General features: G+C 37.3%; 1 protein-coding gene across 8 annotated transcripts in view; it reads right to left on the reverse strand.

Annotated features, from left to right (window-relative positions):
* LOC115216322 (nostrin) overlaps positions 1–21873 on the reverse strand; it is a 389446-nt gene that overhangs the window by 74047 nt on the left and 293526 nt on the right. The window contains exon 1 of one of the 8 annotated variants that reach the window (XM_036506492.1): positions 9409–10017. The exons of the other annotated variants lie outside the window; for them this stretch is intronic. Coding sequence (XP_036362385.1) covers positions 9409–10002 — 594 coding nt within the window. The 5' untranslated portion in view covers positions 10003–10017. Of the gene's footprint in view, positions 1–9408; positions 10018–21873 lie in introns of those variants that run through there. 8 annotated transcript variants of the gene reach the window in all.

Consider the following 21873-nt stretch of genomic DNA (forward strand, 5'->3'; position numbering starts at 1 on the left):
TTTATCATTCCAGGTTAAATAAAATGAATGGTCAGTCAATACGATCGACTGTTTCCCCGCTGGAAATTTATATCATTGCGCTGATATTGGTATCAATCATGTCCTTTACACCTTCTGGGAATAGAAACGTCACAGTGAAATAGGAAGCCTCTACAAAGTTACCCGAACTGTTGGAAACAGCAGCTAAATCTCCCTCAGTTCATATCCTATCGCTTTTTTTTTTTTTGTAACGAATATGAAGAATACGTAGGATTATCCCATTCCAAACACCATGAAATGGTCATGACTGGAACGCTTTTGAGTATAGGCCTGTTCATTCAACGAACTCCATTTGCCCAGAACACAAGAGAGAAAAAAAAAAGTTGCTTTTCATTTGGGTCCACAGGGTAGATATTTTCGTTTTCTTGTAGAGGTTATGGTATTCGGTTCGCTGGTCTTTTTTAAGACAATAAAAAACAGGCAAGTTTGGAGGTAAAAAAAAGAAATTGGGAATAGCCGAAAGATGACAAAATGATATATGAGGAGAAAATTGAGAAAAGCTTGAAGCGTTAGAAACGTTAAGAATTAATGAAAGTTGAAAAACTGCATCATTTTTGACAGGTACTTCACTTATGTGTGTGTGTGTGTGCAATTATACACACATATTTTCAACACCATATATAAAGATGCAGTTAATGAGAAAATAAACTGCAGCAAGTATTTCTAAAAACAAAGCACCGCCTCCCTCCTTCACACATCTAGTTAGCAACCAAGACCAAATATGCTAGTGAAGTCCTATCTATCATATCATCTATCTATCTATCTATCTATCTGACTGTCTATCGATTTATCTATCTATCTATCAGATCATCCATCTATCTATCTGTCTGTCTATCTATCCATCCATCCATCATATCTCTATCTATCTATCTGTCTGTCTGTCTATCTATCCATCCATCATATCTCTATCTGCCTATCTATCTATCTATCTATCTATCGATCTATCTATCTATCCATCCCATCTATCTATCGTGAGGCGTGCGTGCTTGTGTTTATATACATGACACACGAAACCTGTCAGCTGTTCTTGAAGAATGTATCCTTGTTATTTATTACAAATATAAGCAATATAAGAAAAGAAGCGAGCCAACGAGGGAGACATCATCTACGTAGCCACTGAGTTTGCCTGAAACAGCAGCCAAATCTTCCTGAAAGCGTAGGGCATATTGACATGCCTACTCGAGGGAAGGTGGGCGATGATCACAGCTAAAACTCTTTCGATTCAGAAGTCGATACGATCGGGGTTGTCTTAGGAACTAATAAAGAACAGCATCAAGAGTCAATTCACGGCAATGAATGTGCTTGAACGTGCTTTAACCATCACTAAATAATTTACTGAAGCACACGCGCACGCGCACACATACATATTCATAATCATACACGCACAGTTATGTATACATACCTTCTGCATGCTCACACACACATACACACACAATCCATTTCCCATCATTTGCAACATGTTGAGTGCATATGCATGCACGCACGCAAACATACATACATTATGTAAATAACCTCCATGTATTACATGCATGCTTACATATATACACTTAATTCTTCACCGCAACCAGCATGACCCAAAAAATAAATTACGAGTGACAGAGGAAGGACGGAAGCATAGGGGGGGGGGGTAAAAAAGATCGTTGCTATTGGTGGGGAGGCTGGTAGCGAGAAGGATGATGATGTGTTTATATAGGGCAAAGAGGATGCCGACATAAAGTGACAAAACAGGCGATCATGTGATACAATAAATAAATAAATAAATAAATAATCCGTCTAGTTTTTGTAACGACATAGAAATATTTCGCAGAGATGTCTTCTGCATAATGTATACATAGTTAAGTGAGAGCTAACATAATTTAATGTAATTAGCACCCCGGCCCCGCACAGATGGTAATAATTTAAAAATTAACTGTACTGTAAAGACTGATTATCAGTGTTAATGATAACTTTTGTTCAAGTCAAGGGTGACAACTCTGAAGTCCATTACAGTCAGAATACATCCCAAATCATTAGAACGAGGAAGAGGTCATTTAATGTCTACTAATAATTGTTCAATTGGATGAATACTTTATTTTTATAGCACACCTGGCATTTGGTGCAAGACTTGCTGCATTTCTTCAACAGAAAACGGTCAGGCACATGTTTTTTTTTTTATAAAATGAAGCATTCTAGAAAGACAACCTTCCGGACGGTTTTCTGCTAGTCGCTAAATATTTACACTTTTGATTCGAAATTTGAGTAATTTTTCTGGTACGTTACAACTAATTTCCCTTTGTATCCTTTATTAACTCAGTAAACGAATTTAGAATAACATCAAACATTTAAAGCATCAGAATTTATGAAGAAATAAAATAGTATAGTCACTTAACTAAGCTACGTAGAAGTCCTTAATATATCAGATTTTGTACTTTGCACGACTGTTTTATGATTGAACTGTGCCGTTGAAGTCTTCAATAATAATAATAATCTTAAAAATCACATTTTTTAATTAAAAAAATCATTAAAATTGGAATTTATAAGAATTTTCGAAATAGTGTAGACTTTAATAATTCTTTTCTTTTCGTAAAAGATATATACTCCAAACTAATCAACATACAGCTTTATTATAGTATAGATACCTGCCATCAACCAAGGAATAATGTAATTCTACAGTTATTCTAATAAAACGTTTGCACTGATCGTAATTTACTTTATTTTATTAGCAATTAGGTGAATCGGTCAATTAATTGACCGATTAATTAATTACCAATTATATAGTAAACCGATAAAAAAACCCAATGTGATTTATAACCCAGTGTATGTGTTATACTAATATACTATAAAAAAAAAATCCTGCAGGATGGTCACTGCCGGACTCTTTTCTTCAAAAATTTCTTTTATATGAGAAATACAAATAAACATATCTGAACCAGTGAAAGAATAATCACGCAATCGCTCTACCTGCTAGAAATAGCAGTCAAATTTCCCTGAAATCCCATACAAACGTTCTTAAAATAGAAAAACAAAAATCATTTGACAGTTTAGTCCCTGAAAGAAAAGAAGATGGAATGATTATGGCAGGAACGCCTCTTATAAGGAAAAAAAGAAAAGTCTTCGTGAGCAGACCTGCCTCTGAACTAAACACCATCAAGAACAACACACAGAACGGTTACCCTGACGACCATTTGGACCAGCATTCACATGGCGTTGAGTGCTGCTAAAAATAGCAGCAAGAAAGAACAGTATTTTGCAACATCAACTGTTCCTTCTGAACCAAAGAGATATAAAGAGTGAGGCAGAAGAGACAGCCTGTAGTTCAGAGACTGGAGTGTGTCTCAGAGCGAGCCAGAGAAGAGACAGCAGATACGAGAACACAGTTTCTTTCTGTATTTCTCCCCCATCCTGATTTTCCCTTAGCTATGAGAAGAAATAAATGGTTCTGTGTATAACATAATTTATTGCATAATAAGAACAACTTTACATCAACCGGTTATTAATATCCTTTAAAAATCAATATTAAGGAAAGCAGAGACGGCGAGTTGGAAGAAACGTTGGCGAGTCGGGCAAAATGCTTAGCGGTATTTTGTTCATCTTTACCTTCTGAGTTCGAACTCCGCCGAGGTTGACAGAAAGATTTCCTCCCCTGCCCCATTTCCTCTCAATTCTTCCCCCACAACCCTCCGTTTTGGGATACGGAGATTCCGGAAAATTGCCAAATATCGACGTTTTGAAATTTCTTCATTTTTTTAACTTTTTTCCCTAACTACAGAAATTTTAGGAATTTTTTTCAGAATCATAATCTCCATATTTTTCCACATATTAAAAAACAAAAAATCCCTAAAAAAGCAAAAAAAAAAAAAATGAAGTTATTGGGGGAAGGAAGGGGGGGGAGGGCGAAATTACAAAATGCTGATTTTTGCCAATTTTTATTTTTTTGCAGATTCGTATTCTCCGTAGCCGAAAACGGGGGTTTGTGTGGAAAAAAAAAAAGTGGGGGTGGTACAAAAGGAAGTCTTGCCAGGTTAACTTTGCCTTTCACCCTCGGGATCGATAAAATAAGTACATGCTGGGCACTGAGGTCAAATCAATCAATTTATCTCCTCCCCGGAACTTGCTGGCCTAGTGCCAAACTCTAAAACCAATATATATATATATATTTATTGCCCACAGGCGGCTAAACATAGAGAGGACAAACAAGGACAGACAAAGGGGTTAAGTCGATTACATCGACTCCAGTGCGTAACTCGTACTTGTTTAATCGACCCCGAAAGATTGAAAGGCAAAGTCGACCACGGCGGCAGAATTTGAACTCAGAATGTAGCGGCAGGCGAAATACCGCCAAGCATTTCGCCCGGCATGCTAACGATTCTGCCAGCTGGCCGCCCTCTAAAACCAATATTAAGGAGAACCAGTCTTGCGAACACAATATCAATAATGATGCAGTATTTTTCAAGTCAAAGCACCATTTGCTCACCGAATTCCTCCTGAGAAAGAAAACGTACACATCGACCCTGCTAAAATTTACCGTTGTATGCAGCGGGTACATTGAATAATTGGTAACTGTTTAAGATATAAAACTGTGTTGAGTCTCAGAGCCTGAAGTGAGACACGAAATAATGTGTGTGGATGAATCTGGAACACCAAAGGTCAATTGTTTTACTGCTGGATGCGCTCTTTTAGTCGTATAGGAACAGTGTACCTGTTCTAAAAGCAGGACATACACATATTCTGTGTGTGTATGTGTAAGGACATGAACACCGAGAGTACCTGTGTATATATCGCATTATTTTATACTTGATTTCAATTGAGAAAAAAAACTGGGGTGCAACTAGTATACGACGAATAAATACGGATGAGAGAGAAGGAGAGAAAGAAGAGCGCACACGCATATACAAACACACAGAGTTATGAACACATTTATATACACTATGTATAACAATACACACACACATCCAGCGTTACATCTACACAGAATACAATACACACGTACATGAACCATATCACAGACACACACTGTTTATAATTCCTAATTTTATAGTTTGTATCAATGTTTGAATTGTTTTTACATAGAACCACGACTAAAACATGTCTGTTTAGAAAACATCAAACAGTTTCCCTCTTGTTTATTTTATTTTCTTTCATCTTTCATTGAGCTTTTGATTTATTTTTGATAGATTCATCTTGCTGTTGTTATTGTACTAGTTATTTTATCCTATGATTGTTGTTGCTGTTGTAGTCGTTGTTGGTGATGGCTGGGCTGGTTGTTTTGATGGTACTTGCATTATTGCTAACAGTTTATCGAAATATCATAAATGTTAGACAGAACATTAGATTATATATTCACATTACACCAGATAAAAATTCAATAAAAACACTGCTTCATAAAATGTTGCATTGAGTTGAAGACTTTGGAAAGCAGCGAACTTGGTAGAGGCGTTGGAACAGCGGAGGAAACATTCCTTGTAAAATTTGTTTCTAAGCTCCGAGTTCGAATTTTATTAAGTTCAACTTATGTCTTTCATCCTTTCACAGCCAAGAAAAGTAATAAGTCCCCAGCCCCTCTCTCTGGATTGCTTGGGTCACACCGTTAAAAGGGTCTTAGGATGCTAAAAGTGGATAGGAGTAGGGGTAATGCAAAAGCAACCGTTTCTCAGAGAAAACGTGAATGCATCTGGAATTGTCCAAATACATCAGACAATAGTGTAGCTGCGAGGGAAGAATTGTTTTGTTTTTTTTTGGGGGGGGGGTCCTTCCTAGACGGAACTTTTATAGGGGGAAGTACCTGAAAAGGTGGAGAATGGGTGCTACAAAGTTGAGCACAGAACAGAAATAATAAAAAAAAAAGGAGTAGGAGTGGCTGTGTGGTAAATAGCTTGCTTACGAACCACGTGGTTCCGGGCTCAGTCCCACTGCGTGGCACCTTGGGCAAGTGTCTTCTACTATATACTTGGGTCGACCAAAGCCATGTGAATGGATCTGGTAAACAGAAACTAAAAGAAGCCCGTCGTATATATGTATATGTATCTGTTTGTCCCCCCCAACATCGCTTGACAACCGATGCTGGTGTGTTAATGTCCCTGTAACTTAGCGGTTCGGCAAAAGAGACAGATAGAGTAAGTACTAGGCTTACAAAGAATAAGTCCTGGGGTCGATTTGTTTGACTAAAGGTGCTGTTCCAGCAAGGTCACAGTCAAATGACTGAAACAAATAAGAGTAAACACAACAAATTCTAGTGGAATGACTCCATCAACCACAGAGGCTTTGAGTGACTGCAAGGAACTCGCAAAGAAGAAGAGAAAAAAAACTAGTTATATATTTCAAGAGAAAACCCAGTTATATTTTCATTACATGTTTACATCATATGTGTAATACGTGCATGACATGATGAATAAGTTGTAAAGGAACATCTGTTTGCAATATTTGATTTTTTTAAAAAATCATACTGGCAAATTTTTCCTTTTTTTAATTGCATGCATACACACACACACACACAAACATTGCAGTTGTAATCAGATGAGAAAATACTTGACAAAAAATATAGAATTTATTCATATATTTATTGAACCATACGTATTGGCTAGCAGTCAACTTTCATGCATTGCAATCTTTCGGATGGCAACTAGTTATTCAGTTATAGGTTACTGATCATTGCATTTGGAAATCTGTTTGTTTGTTAGTCTTATTCATGTGATGAGGATGATTACAAGGCAAAGCTTATAATGGTTATCATTATAGCGCTGCCATTCAGCCATTCTGTCACTATAGTACAAACTTCAGTGAGTTACGCTGTCAGCAATTGGGACCAGTTTTTCAATATGATTATGTATTAGCGTTTACACCGGTACACTATACTACTAATTATTAGATGGCTTTGTAATGGATCCTCTCAAGGACGAGGGCATGTCCTGCCCTTGCTGCTACTCTTCTAGCTTTATATGAATCCACTGGTGCCGTTATATTCAAAAGCCAGATGGTATTAGCTTTGAGTCTCTACATCTACACAGCAAAGTTATTACTCAACATTTTTGTTTAAAATTTCTGTCTAGGTTCCAAGGACATTGTAACAAAGATGTTGTATTCCTTTCGTATATGTTGCAGAAAGAATTGATAGGTTGTTTAAACCCCACTTTGAATATTTTGCTTGTTGTTCCAATGTAGTTTTTGTTGTTGCTTTCCACTTATCATAACCATTGCCTTACAAATTATTTCCTTCTTTAATCAATTACCATAAAGCACACACAGGTTAGAACTGAAGTTACATGACCATTGTGTCTTTTATTCAGACATGGTGAATATGGAACTGTCTTAACCAATGCATCATTCGTTTTTATTTAAACAATGGTAGGATCTAATTTTGAGGGCAATTTAGCTATTTTGAGCAGAAAACATGACTACATTCCTTATTGGTCTGTTAGCTTTGGTTGTTAAAAATGCTCTGGCAGATATATGAATAAAAAGGTTTCAACTGTAACTGTCTAGTGTCTTATTCAGACATAATTTATTTAGGACTACATTATCCAATGTGTCTTCTACTATAGCCCCTGGCTGACCAAAGCCTTGTGAGTGGATTTGATAGATGGAAACTAAAAGAAGCCTGTTGTGTGTGCACGGACATGTGTGCGTATACTCTTGTCTAGACATCAAATGATAGTTGTAAATAAGTATCAATGTTATACAACCGGGGTTGTCTATTTCCAGTCTATCTTGTGTAAAACATGTCAAGCCATGAGGGAATGTTACCTTGTTTAGAAGCTGGTGAAGGCTGGTGACAAGAAGGACATCCAACTGTAGAAAATCTACCTCAATGAATTGTGCCAACCCCAAGCAAGCATGGAAAAGTAGACGTTAAGTGATGATAATGAATAGAGTATGGCTTAAAGAAATTTAGGTGCAAGGACATCCTTTTTAGTTTAACTTTACTTGCTGACTGTTCTGTGTATTGCTTTAGAGCTAAAACCTCTGGCCCACCGATGTGCTGTTTCATCACTCTGTCTCTTAGCATGATGATACCTTCTGCCTACAAGTCTCATCTGACTCATCTCTCTCCTCCTCTTGCCATTTAGACTGCATCCCCTCATCTTACAGCCACACTAACCACCCGGCACCATCATTACTACCAAAAGCATCAACCATCTCAAATTCCTCCCTTGTTCAATGCTTTTTGAACAGGAAAGAAATTTGTAGCCATCAACTAGCAGCTGCCCAAGAACATCAATCTGCATCAACTCTGTTGACCTCACTGGTCTTGAACAGCCTACAAAGAACATGGGATCTTCTTCCGGATTGTCTGAACACAAAACATTGAAGAATGACACTAAATACTATTATCCCGTGCACCAGTAATTCTACCAAACCTGACATCTTTCTTAATGTTGTTTATCTCCGGGTTAATTCTGTGTGAGCAGACTCATGATCAAAGACATTCTGATCTATGGCTATCTTTTCTTTAATGTTTCCAGATGCTGTTGCTTCCTAACATTACAAGGCCACAAATTTGTAGCAGATGGGCTACAGCTAATTGGATGAACGTCCTTTAGAAGGATGAAAGGAAAAGTCAACGGAGGCAGGATTTGAATTTAGGTCAATGGTTCTCAACCATTTCTTACCTGTGGACCCTTCTGATTCCTATTTTACTCAAGTGGGCCCTCATAGCCATTCAATGATTAAAAAACCCTATTGTATTTTTATATTTAAATACAATTAGGAACTGTATTGAAAAATTGTCAAAATAATTTGTGCATTGTAGAAGTACAAGCAATTTCAACAAAAATATCTTATATGAAACCCTAAGGTCATAAGGACCCCAGTTGAGAACCCTTAATTTAGATGATTAAAGGCTGTAGGGAATCTAATGCTGTGCACCGCCTCAAAGAACTGAATTAACCCTTTTGTTACTGTATTTATTTTGAGAGTCTCTGTGTTCCTTTCAATTAATTTTAAATATAATAAAGAATTTAGTAAAATAACTTAGTTATCATTAAGCTGGTGTTAGGAACATAAATTTTGAGTAAGGTTTGGTGAAAGACTTCAATTCAAAACTTATGAAAACAAGCCATTTGTAGAACAGAGCCTGAGCCAGTTTTAGCTGGGTTGGTATTGAAAGGGTTAAGAATTGTTTCTCTATTATATATTTTAACCCTTTCATTACTATATTTCTGTTGAGATGCTGTGTTTCTTTCAATTACTTTAAATGTAAAAAAAGAATTTAGTAAAAATAACTTAGTTATCATTCAGCTAGTGTTAGGAACATAAATTGTGACTAAGGTTTGGTGGAAGATTTTAATTCAGAACTTTTGAAAACAAGACATTTGTACTACAGAGCCAGAAGCAGTTTCAGCCAGGTTGGTAACGAAAGGGTTAAGAAATGAAAGAAATGAAGAAATTACCTACCAATTTTGTGTAGTTCTTTAAATAAGATTTTAAACAGAAAATTGGAACATTTGAAGAAGTCACTGGAGGAGTTTCTTGTGATGTTTTAGACTCTTTAATATTATCAATTTTATCACTTTGACTTCTTTCCATTTGTGTTTGGCAACTGAAGTTTTTCAAGGGTGGGAATGCAGAGGGTCTTATAGGGGTAGCAGGTCGAACCATAATAGGGGAACTCTGATACCTTCGAAGGGGTCTAGAGTTTTGTTTGGTACAATTTCCAGAATAGTTTGAACAATTCCAGTCCTTTGCACCCAAGTGTATGGCATCATTTGAAAAAGATCTCCTGTAAGTTATCGAAGTATTTGCTGGTTTCCATTTGTTGTGGCAAGGCATAGTTTGTAATGAAGGCCCAAAGGAGTTTTTCCAAGCTTGAAGTGAAGCATCTCTTTTCCGTTTTACGGGGCCAATTTTATTTTTCACATTCAAGGCATATGATTTAGATTTCGGTCTTGATTTGGCCCGATAGGCTAAGGAATGCCACAGATCAACTATTTCTTGTTTGCGATCCCATTTGGTTAAGATTTTATCCATAACAAAAAGAACATCAGACATTTTCAAAAATTATGTCCAAAAATATTCTGGCACCAGGGAAGAAAATAAATTAATTAATGGTCCCAGTGTGACATTTTAGGTAAATATAAAGACGACACCAACAACACCGACAAGAATTATAATAGTTTAAATTGTGAAGAGATTTAACAGTTCACTTGAGGTGTTTATCAAATATTTGAAATATGTCAATAGTTACTTACTCTGGAGAGTTAGAAAATGCAAAAGATTTTTGGAATGAAAATTTCAAAAATAGATTTTGTACATTTTATAATTATTTTTTCTTTTTTGCATTTTACAATTCAAATAATTTTTATATCCATGTTATATTTCCTTCTTTTCATTTTATTAATAAATAGCTTTAAGTTCCAACTGGATTTTCATGTGTATGTAGATAGATAAAAGAAATCAAAATAACACACACATGTGTGTGCACGTGCACATGTGTGTGTGTGTGTATTTATGTATGTATAAATCCTGATAATGGAAATGGCAAAATGTTCCTGAGATTTTCTTTGATAAAAATTCCTTGATGCTTGCTGATTTTGCTGTCTTAACTTAAATCAATATATCTACACATATCTTTACTTCTCCAGTTTGGATATATTTCGGTTCCTTTTCTTTTTCTCTATTCAGGATTATAAAATAAGATTCCAATATTCCAATACTGGCTTATAGCAAAACTAAAAATCTTGAATATGAATAATGCTAACCATACAGCTTTCACAGAGGAACACATTTCCATCCGTGGCAACAGCAAAGAATCTTGTTCCTTCCTTACATGTCCTGACAACCAGTGTGTGTGTGTTTGTTTATCAGTGTTTTAGTATGTGTGTGTGTGTGTGTGCAGTGAAGTTGTCAGCCAGCTGGAACTTTCTCTGAGGGGAATATACAACAAGGCTACTGTTCAAGACTGCATATATGAAAACATTAGTGTGTGTGTGTGGCTGTATGTTTGTATATAACGGTAATTATGAAGAATATAGATTGAAGCAGCAGAATCCAGAGAAACTAGCGTTGTTCTACATTGGCAAAAAATGCAATCCAAATACTTGAAAGAGTGCAATAAATTTTTATGCCTGAAGATTGTTCAAACCATAAAGTTTCCTTCATTATTTGAATTATTTATATTCACAGCAGTTTAGGCAATTTAAAATACACACTTGAAGCGAACAAACAACTATATGTGCACTACAAAGTAAGACGATGGTTTGCAGCTACTTAAAACATAAATAAATTGTAATCACCATCATCATCAGCAGCGGCAGCAGCATCATGATCAACAAGAACAAAAATAAACAAGATTTGGAACATTAATGTGTGAGTGTGTGCGCACTATTAGCCAAAGAGTGCCAATCACGTGCTGGAAAAATCAATAAATCACTGATACAGATAATCCTATGATTATATATACAAATATATATATATACATACACACATACAAATATATTCATATACACATATATATGTGTGTGTGCGTATTATAGTTATTATTATTGTTAGAGATTATTACTTAAGCGTTTAATAAAATACTTCGATGTACCTAATCTCAGCAAAGCAACAGACTATGTTTCCGCAAAGTTTAATTTGGTATATATTTTATCTTTAATTATTGCAGGTGACTAAATAAACAGAATGTCACACACCCATCAGAAGAGTCCCTTGGTCTACAGCATCATAACAAAGCTACACTAAGATACTCTTGTTGCTTAGCACCAAATCACCTCAATCCCAATTAAGCAGGTAATATTTCCACATGATTTGGCACCCACCTATTCTGATTAAGATGAACCGAGACAAGTAGAATTACCATAATTTACTCATGCATAGAAGCTGCACTCCTAATTTAATGCTAAATCTTGGTTCCAATTTTCCCGCCCCCGTTCAGATTCAAACTTGTTATCAGTTTTGCCCCATGTACAGTTGCACCCCAGTTTTTCAATTTAAAATCAAGTAGGTGCAGGAGTGGCTGTGTGGTAAGTAGCTTGCTTACCAACCATATGATCCCAGGTTCAGTCCCACTGCGTGGCACCTTGGGCAAGTGTCTTCTACTACAGCCTTGGGCCGACCAAAGCCTTGTGAGTGGATTTAGAAGACGGAAACTGAAAGAAGCCCGTTGTATATATATATATTATGTATGTGTGTGTATAAGTATTTTGTGTGTCTGTGTTTGCCCACCCACCCCCGCAACATCGCTTGACAACCGATGCTGGTGTATTTACGTCCCCGTAACTTAGCGGTTCAGCAAAAGAGACCGATAGAATAAGCACTAGGCTTACAAAGAATAAGCTCTGGGGTTGATTTGCTCAACTAAGAGTGGTGCTCATTTGCTCAACTAAGAGCAGTGCTCCAGCATGGCCACAGTTAAATGACTGAAACAAGTAAAAGAGTATAAAAATAGTGAGATTCATGTGTAAATGTAGTAAGAGTTCTTTAACCATAATTGGTTCCATTTTATTCTACATTTATTTTTCACATTTCACAGCTTTATAAGTCTTCTTCCACAATTGTCCACACTTTATACCTACATAGTAACAATTATTTACTATATTTCTCCATCAATGATCATATTTCACATTCTTTAAACTGCCAACATTTCACAACAATTATTCAGTGTTGCTCCTCCACCGTTCATATTTCACTATCGACACCACCTACATTTCACAACTATATGATACGACATGCAAAAGATCTAACCTTCTCCTGGTTCCACAACATACATTTCATGGCAATCAACCATCACCATACAAACATCTCATAAATCACAGATAGGCTATCTAGTGAGTAGCTTGTATATGGTTGTAGAAATGCAGCTAAATCTGGCCTCAAATTATCCCCTTAATGCCTTAAAAAAGGAAAGATAGACAGACATACTAGATAATGTAGGCACAAGGAAAAATGAAACGATTGGTCTTAGGAAACTAATAAGTTCTTTGCCGAACATACAAAACTGAATACAGGATAATCTACCTACTTCTTTAAATGTAAACATAATCAGCTTAGATAATCCGTTTCACAGTAGATTAAACCTTTTTGTTTATCGTTTTCACAAGAACTGAAACCATTTCTGTTATTTAGGACACAAGAACATAAATATATTTTATACACACACACATATTATTCCAGGAATGGCTTTAGAACAGGTAAACTGAGTCTTTGCATGTTGTTGGGGGAAACCAAAAGGGGTTAGCAGCAGGAAGAGCGTCTGGCCATAAAATGTTGAGACATGATTTCAATTATCTTTTACTTGTTTCAATCATTTGATTGCAGCCATGCTGGAGCACCACTATGAAGGGTTTTAGTTGGACAAATTGATCTCAGGACTTTATTTTTTGAAGTCTAGTACTTATTCTATCATTCTCTTTTGCTGAACTGCTAAGTTATAGGGACATAAACACACACACATGACAGGCTTCTTTCAGTTTCCGTCTACTGAATCCACTCACAAGGTTTTGCTTGGCCCGAGGCTGTAGTAGAAGACACTTGCCCAAGGTGCCAGGCAGTGGGACTGAACCCAGAACCATGTGGTTGAGAAGCAAGCATCTTACTACATAGCCATGCTATGTAAAGAAAAAAAAGAAAATCCAGATTGATTCAGCTCTGTATTCCTCCAAGTTCCATAGACACAGGTGAGCCAGTGTTTCTCAACCATTTTTTACCAATGGGCCTCTTTGATTCCTGCATCCTCAACTGGACCCTCATAGCCATTCAATATTAAAAAATCCTGTATTTTTAGAATTAAATATTATTAGGAATTGTATTAAAATGTTGTATTTTGTGTATTGTAGATGTTGAACCTATCTATGGTGTATGAATTTTAACAACAAAATCTTAAGTGGACCCTGAAGGGTTGTATAGACCCCAGTTGAGAACCACTCATCTACTCCATCAGATGTACAAAGTCAGAATAGGGAGATCTTAACGATAGTTTCTGGGTGAGAATATGAACAGTTTGACAGAACAGCAACATCAGATAATTTTATACATGTTTTTACTTGGAAGAGGAGCATGTCAGTTGATGTCATAATGGACAAAGGAAATAATCTCCCACTACTGATATTCCATAAAGACCACCTTAGCCCTAAGTGACCCCTGCACGGATTCAGTTAGGGCTAAGGTGATTTTTATGGGATATCAGCATTATTATTATTGAAGGTGGCAAGGTGGCAGAATTTTTAGCATATTAGACAAAATGTTTAGCAGTATTTCCCCTGGTGCTATGTTTTGAGTTCAAATTCCGATGAGGTCAACTTTACATTTCATCCTTTCAGAGCCGATAAATTAAGTCCATAGTGAGATAATTTCCCTTCTATGTATTATTATTATTATTATTATTGTGGTCTGCCAGACCCCATCTAATACTCACCATGCAGCAATCCATGACACATGTAAGCTGACGTTGCTAGATCGCTTGCTTGACCATGTGGAACAACTTTCTGTCACCACAAGCAATTTTTGATATTGTCAAATTCCCAACAGTCATGTGAAACCATTTCCAAATGACTGCAGCTGTTTTATAAAATTATTCATATGATACAATTAGACAATAATGACCGCCCACCCTCACCCAATTAATCTCTATATATATAAACGGCAAAATGTCTGTCTGTGTGTGCATATCCTTTATACAAATCCACAATTTTTCAGTTAGAGGGCTCACACTTTCTATGGTCATTCAAAACCATCCAAGGGTGGTCGTGCACATCTTTACATTTCCCCAGTCACCCAGCAAAGCCATTAAAAAAAATCAACAGAAGTGACTTTTTGTAAATTTTCTATCCAAATCCCAATTAAAATGCCCGAAACTTGATACGCCAATTGAATGCCAGCTAGCTGTATGTGATTGCCGGGTCTTTAAATTCTTCTTACTATGATTTTGAAGGTCTGGACATTCATCTGCACTAAGCAAATATTGAGGGCCATGGAACTGAAATAACCTTTTATTAAATACAACTCTGGATACATGCGCGTGTGTGTTAAAAAAAAACATAAAAAAAATTCATAGCTAATTCCACATCAGTCAACGTCAAAAAGATCATTACAATTACAATTTCAATACACACACACACGCACATGCATGCATGTATCTGCCAACTTGCTGGCTTACACATAATATGCATACATATATACATACATAAAAGAGATATGTTATGCAATCATGGCAAAAAAAAAAAAAGTGGGGTATTCATCCAGTCATTTGTTCCCGGGTCTTCACAGGAACATGTTTAGGCAGTTTGTCGTTTGATAAACTGGGAAATTATTACCTCACTTGTTTCCAAATGAGGGTTGGTGACAGGAAGAGCATCCAGCTGTAGAAAACCCTACCCCAACATACACTTGTCTGACCCAAACAAACATGGAAGAGTTGACGTTAAAATGATGAAGAAGATGTCTATCTCTCTATATTAAAGTTGACTACTTGTATTACTAGTTTTTTTGTTGTTTTTTTTTTTGAGGTGGTATACTCTTTACTCTTTTATTTGTTTCAGTCATTTGACTGCAGCCATGCTGGAGCACCGCCTTTAGTCGATGAAATCGACCCCGGGACTTATTCTATCGGTCTCTTTTGCCGAACTGCTAAGTGACGGGGACGTAAACACACCAGCATCGGTTGTCAAGCAATGCTAGGGGGATAAACACAGACACACAAACCCCCACACACATATATATATATACATATATACAACAGGCTTCTTTCAGTTTCTGTCTACCAAATCCACTCACAAGGCATTGGTTAGCCCGGGGCTATAGCAGAAGACACTTGCCCAAGATGCCACGCAGTGGGACTGAACCCAGAACCATGTGGTTGGTTAGCAAGCTACTTACCACACAAATATTTGAAATATTTTAGACTCATTAGCATTTAAAACTTTTTTGTTAATATTTTGTTAATATTGCCTGTCTAGCAAGGAACCTGAAGCCACAGAGAAATACAAAGCTTTAACTAAAACGTATTTACTCCACCACACACATCAAACTATTTCTACCACATTACATTACACACACACATGCAAATGTGTGATATTCAAAAATCTTCCTTAGGCATTGTAGCTTGTAAAATAAACGAACAAGTATAATGATTACTGTCATCTCATTCATAATCATCATCTCTACCCGCTCCTCCCGACAACAACAGGACAGGTGTTTACCACAGATGCTAATCCGTTCCACTTTGCAGCTGCAGGCAGGACCAGTTTTATCTTTACTGTGGTGATTATCATTGTTGTTGTTATTATTATTGTTATTATCAAGAAGGTGGTCAGCTGGCAGAATCGTTAGCACGTGCAGCAAAATGCTTAGTGGCATTTCGTCCATCTTCACATTCTGAGTTCAAATTCTGCCGAGGTGGACTTTGCCTTTCATCCTTTTTTTGGGTCAATAAAATAAGTACCAGAGCACTGGGGTCAATGTAATTGACACATCTATTCCTTTGAAATTGCTGGCATTGTGCCAAAATTTGAAACCATTATTATTATTATTACTATTATTATTATTATTATTATTAAGGCGGCAAGCAGGCAGAATCGTCAGCATGCTGGACGAAATGCTTAGCAGTATTTTGCCTGATACTACGTTATGGGTTCAAATTCCGTTGAGGTCGACTTTGCCTTTCATCCTTTCGGGATCAATAAATTGAGCACCAGTTGTGTACTGGGGTTGATCTAACACAAATTTCAGGCCTTGTGTCCAGAGTGGAAAAGATTATTTCCTTCCTTTTAGGCGGTGAGCTGGCAGAATCGTTAGCACACTGGACAAGATGCTTGGCAGTATTTCACCCGTCGCTAAGTTCTGAGTTCAAATTTCGCCGAGGTCGACTTTGTCTTTCATCCTTTTGGGCTCAATGAAATAAGTACCAGTGAAACACTGGGGTTGATGTGATTGAGTAGTCCCCACCCACAAAATTTCAGGCCTTGTGCTTATTGTAGAAAGGATTATTATTATTATTATTATGCTGGTGGTGACAACAAGTGTTGTTAATGTCGTTATTATTTCCAGATGTGCTTTCGCTGAAAGCACATCTGTATTGTATGATAGTGACACTTATTTACAACAATTGTGCCCCACATGTGTGTGTGTGTATATAGACTCTATGCGCTCTTCCTGCAGCATTAGGGGTATTTTAACTCTTATTTCTAGCAATGTAGGTGCTCCAGCATCCTAAGCTGAGCAAAACCGCAGTTGTGGAGGATACCAGTGTCACACAAATTGGCACCTGTACCGGTGGCACGTAAACACACCCTGGTGTCACGCAAATAGCACCCATGCCGGTGACATGTAAAAGCATGCTCGGAGTGGTTGGCATTAGGAAGGGCATCCAGCTGTAGAAAACCATGCCAAATCAGACTGGAATCTAGTGCAGCCTTCCAGCATGCCAGCCTTGGTCAAACCGCCCAGCATGAACAACAGATATTAAATAATAATGATGATGGTATCACATAGTGCCTCACTGTTTATTTTAATTTTTAGTATATATATATTTCTTCTATTACCCATAGGGGGCTAAACATAGAGGGGACAAACAAGGACAGAGAAAGGGATTAAGATAATTACATTGACCCCAGTGCGTAACTGGTACTTATTTAATTGACCCCGATTGGTTGAAAGGTTAACTTGGCCTCCGCGGAAACTGAACTCAGAATGTAACGACAGATGAAATACGCGGAGAATTTTGCCTGGTGTGCTAATGTTTCTGCCAGCTCGCCACCTTAATATATATATATACACACACATAGATAAGTTTATGCATGTGTGTATGTCATAAGAATTTTATAAATTTTTGAAAGAACGTGAACTAATTCTTTTCTGAGATAGTTGGAATATCTCAAAGCACGCACATAACATAAATAATAACATATGAATTGTGGGGTTTTCAACCCATTATTTATAGTTTTAAGTGTGCACTTTGAGATATTCCAATACATGTGTGTGTGTGTGTGTGTGCTATCAAACTAAGAATGGAACCTGAAGCAGTAATACTGTTACACAAAAATGTTTGGCTCATTGCAACTGGTAGAGGTTAAAAGAATGAAGGCATGCAAGATATGAATACATACATATATACATACATACATAGATATAGATATATATAGAAAATCCTGGAGGGTTTAGCATCAAATTTTGAGAGTGAAAGCTGTACCAATCCACTAAGAAAATGTCATCGCAGAATATCACAGGTCCCACCCACCCCATCAAGAATCAGATATGAATAATGTAACAGTTTAGGGCTCAATGACCTACATTTCTTCAATGCCTAGCTAAAAATCTTAAGAAAGCTACACAGAGTAGATGTACGAGTTTTTAAGAAACCCTTGTGCATCTCTTTATATGAGTTCCCAGTTGGACCAACACCGTGGCAAGAAACAAAACTAAGGGCAGCAATTATGTGATGTCAAGATAGGGAGACATAAACATACACACCACCCATATGTGTGTGTGCCACACAGTAGGACTGAATCTGAAACCAAGTGGTTGGGAAGCAAACTTCTTAACCAACAGCCACATCGGCACTAATATATATATATACATATTATCCACACATGTGGCACTATAAAATACAGCCAGTACAAACTGTTTAGTTGTTGATGATATGAAAAACATCCAGTGATATAAAAAAATTTTAAAAACCATTCCACATGAAAGAACAGAAGTGAGAGAGGAGAATCCTTGGTTTCGTTACACCAATCCTTCTATGCAGATGGTCCAAGCTGTGAAATAGTGTTGGGTGTAAAACAAAGATGGTTATATCAAATATGAAGCTGAAGGCAATAATCCAGACGGAACATGACCAAATCCTCTTGAAGAACCTCAACTACAGAACAAACATAGAAAATAACAATGGCTGAAGTGAATCATTATCATCATCGTTTAATGTCTGCTTTCCATGCTAGCATAGGTTGGACGATTTGACTGAGGACTGGTGAACCAGATGGCTGCACCAGGCTCCAATCTGATCTGGCACAGTTTCTACAGCTTGATGCCCTTCCAAATGCCAACCACTCCAAGAGTGGTGGAAGAGGGAAAGGCCAGCAATGTGGCTCAGAAGGCACCATTCTGTATTGACGACAGTCCAATTCTATCATGTTATACTACCTATATCTATGTGCCAAAGATGGTGGTCTTGAAACCAAAGCGAGAGTCACTCTGGTATTTCTTCCTGTTAATAGTTCTTCAACAGGGAAAAATGGAAATTCTCAGACATGAGAAACAACCTCAGCTGCCATTGATAATATCAAACAAACTAGAGGCTATCTCTATTGATCTAGCTAACTACAGAGCTAAACTGGTACTTAGTTAAATCTGTCCTACTGAAAGATGCCATCTGGAGAGTCATCAAGCATTAGTGGGTGGGGGTGAGGGAGAGAAATAAAAGACAATGCCAATAATAACAAATTAAATTTTGTCAATATGTCAAGGGACGAAAGACAAAAAAACAAAACAAAACTCGATGTTATAAGGTAAAACTCCCCCCTCCCCCATGCCCCTGGGTTAACAATAATAAATACATGTCACTGAGTACATTGTTAAAAAAGCAATTACATAATATAAACATATACAGATGTCAGCTGACCATGTTGAAGTTGTACTTATTTACCTGTCTTTGGAGTTTGTCTCTGTTTATTGGTTGTTAGTCATACATGAAGCCTCAAGTCAGTTGAAAAGTTGACACAATGTTGTTATAAAGCCACACTCAAGTCCTTGGTGTTATGACTTGAGGTTTTCAAACTCTGAAATGTTGTGTAGTTCCAGATCTCAAAGGAAGTAACCTGAAAGGTGCCAGCCACTGTGTAATGGATTGTCTTGTAACCTCTGACATGTCAATCCTACCAACTTCAAAGGTGCCAATCACTGTGTAGTGTGTAGTCAAAAACAAGTTCCACTATTTAGCAATAGAGCTACATGAGCCAATTGTTGAAAATGACCGTTAGCTGTAATAGCAGAGACCATTGGTGGTGGTGGTGGGAGTAGTAGTGACCGTGGTGGTGGTGGTGCTGATTGGAGTTGTAGCAGCAGGTCATTCTGAACTGCAGGTAGAACTCCAACCAGCATCTACCAAATCCACTCACAAGGCTTTGGTCGGCCCGAGGCTATGCAGTGGGACAGAACCCAGAACCATGTGGTTGGTAAGCAAGCTTGTATATATATATATATTATATATATATATATATAGGGAGAGTTTACAAAAAAAACAAAAGACGAAGACAGGTGGTGTACAAAACAAACAGATGTATTAGTATAATGCTCAGGAATAGAAAAAGTCTTTTATGTTTCGAGCCAACGCTCTTCTACAGAAAGGGACACAGAAAACAAGGAGAGAAAAAAATGTGTGTAGTGGCTAACGATCTATCATGGCGTCTGACTATATATATATATATATATATATATGGGATTCTGCATAATTACCATCTACTTCCTTACTTAAAACATCGATTAGTCCAAGGCTGGCATCGAATATATTTGTCCAAGGACAGGGAGCACAAGAAACCATGCCAACGAATATGTCATCTATTTGTAACATATCATTTCACTTCTTTCTTTTCTTTCCTTTAATGAAATTCAGCACATGTAGCAGTTTCTGCTCATTTCACCACCATGGATTGAAAGGATTACAAAAAATTTCTCTAAATACCGAATTCTTCACTATCAATATATTGTTTACCATCAAACTGGCATTGATTAAGATGAGAAACTTAATTGTTTCGAGGTGGTTTCTCTCTTGGTCAATTTGGCTGTAATTTTACGATGGTTCATTAAGAAATATGGCAAGAGACCAGGGCCCTTAGCTAAGCTTGATTAATCTGGAGGAGAGCAGAAAATACAATTTATTTGAGAATTTAACAACAAAGATGACGATGACTACCACCTCTCGCTATTATGATGAGGTTGTGTGTGTGTTTATAAGTATAAATGTCTATGTGTAAATATATGTGTCTGTGTGAATGCATGTATATAAAGCACAAACATGTACGTGACTTGAGATATAGTTAAATGAATTAAGTGTTAAAGATCTGAAACTTTTTTTCTTTGTTGGGGGTTAATAGATGTGGTTAGTTCATCATGTAAAGACACTGACAAACAAGAATCTGTCCAAATCAATATGTCATTCGTTTGATGAAAATATCTTCTGCTTCACAAGTATCTTCTTTTGATTATAGGCCAAACGCTCCCTGCCCCACTGGTAGTACTGTTTGCCTTGGCAGACAACAAGTCGGCTCACACAAACAGCTATTTTCTATTCTATTCTTTTGTCTGTTTATTACTCCTTCTACACATATCCCTGCCACCGTTCTCTCATTGCCCTGCCAGAGGGCATGCTAGATGCCAATGTAAGTTTTCATTTTCATTCTCTTCCTTCCTTTTAAATATCTTTCCTTTGCCCTCTTCCACTAGTCTTCACTTGGAGACAATTTGAACTCAGATCCATAACCTTCACTGTTACCCACCGTAATACCACCTGTCTCTTAAGTCCATTCTGCTTCCATTTCCTTGTTAATCATGGCTGTACTGGTGTGTTAAGTAGCTTGCTTACCAACCACCCGGTTCCGGGTTCAGTCCCACTGTGTGGCACGTTGGGCAAGTGTCTTCTATGATAGCCTCGGACCGACCAAAGCCTTGTGAGTGGATTTGGTAGACAGAAACTGAAAGAAACCCATCATATATATGTATATATACATGTGTGTGTGTGTTTGTGTGTCTGTATTTTCCCCCACCCCACCAACATCGCTTGACATGCAATGCTGGTGTGTTTACATCCCCGTAACTTGGCGATTTGGCAAAAAGAGACTGATAGAATAAGTACTAGGCTTACAAAGAATAAGTCCTGGGGTCGATTTGCTCAACTAAAAGGTGGTGCTCCAGCATGGCCGCAGTCAAATG

Source organism: Octopus sinensis, linkage group LG10, assembly GCF_006345805.1.
Source record: "Octopus sinensis linkage group LG10, ASM634580v1, whole genome shotgun sequence".
NCBI classification, from domain to species: domain Eukaryota; kingdom Metazoa; phylum Mollusca; class Cephalopoda; order Octopoda; family Octopodidae; genus Octopus; species Octopus sinensis.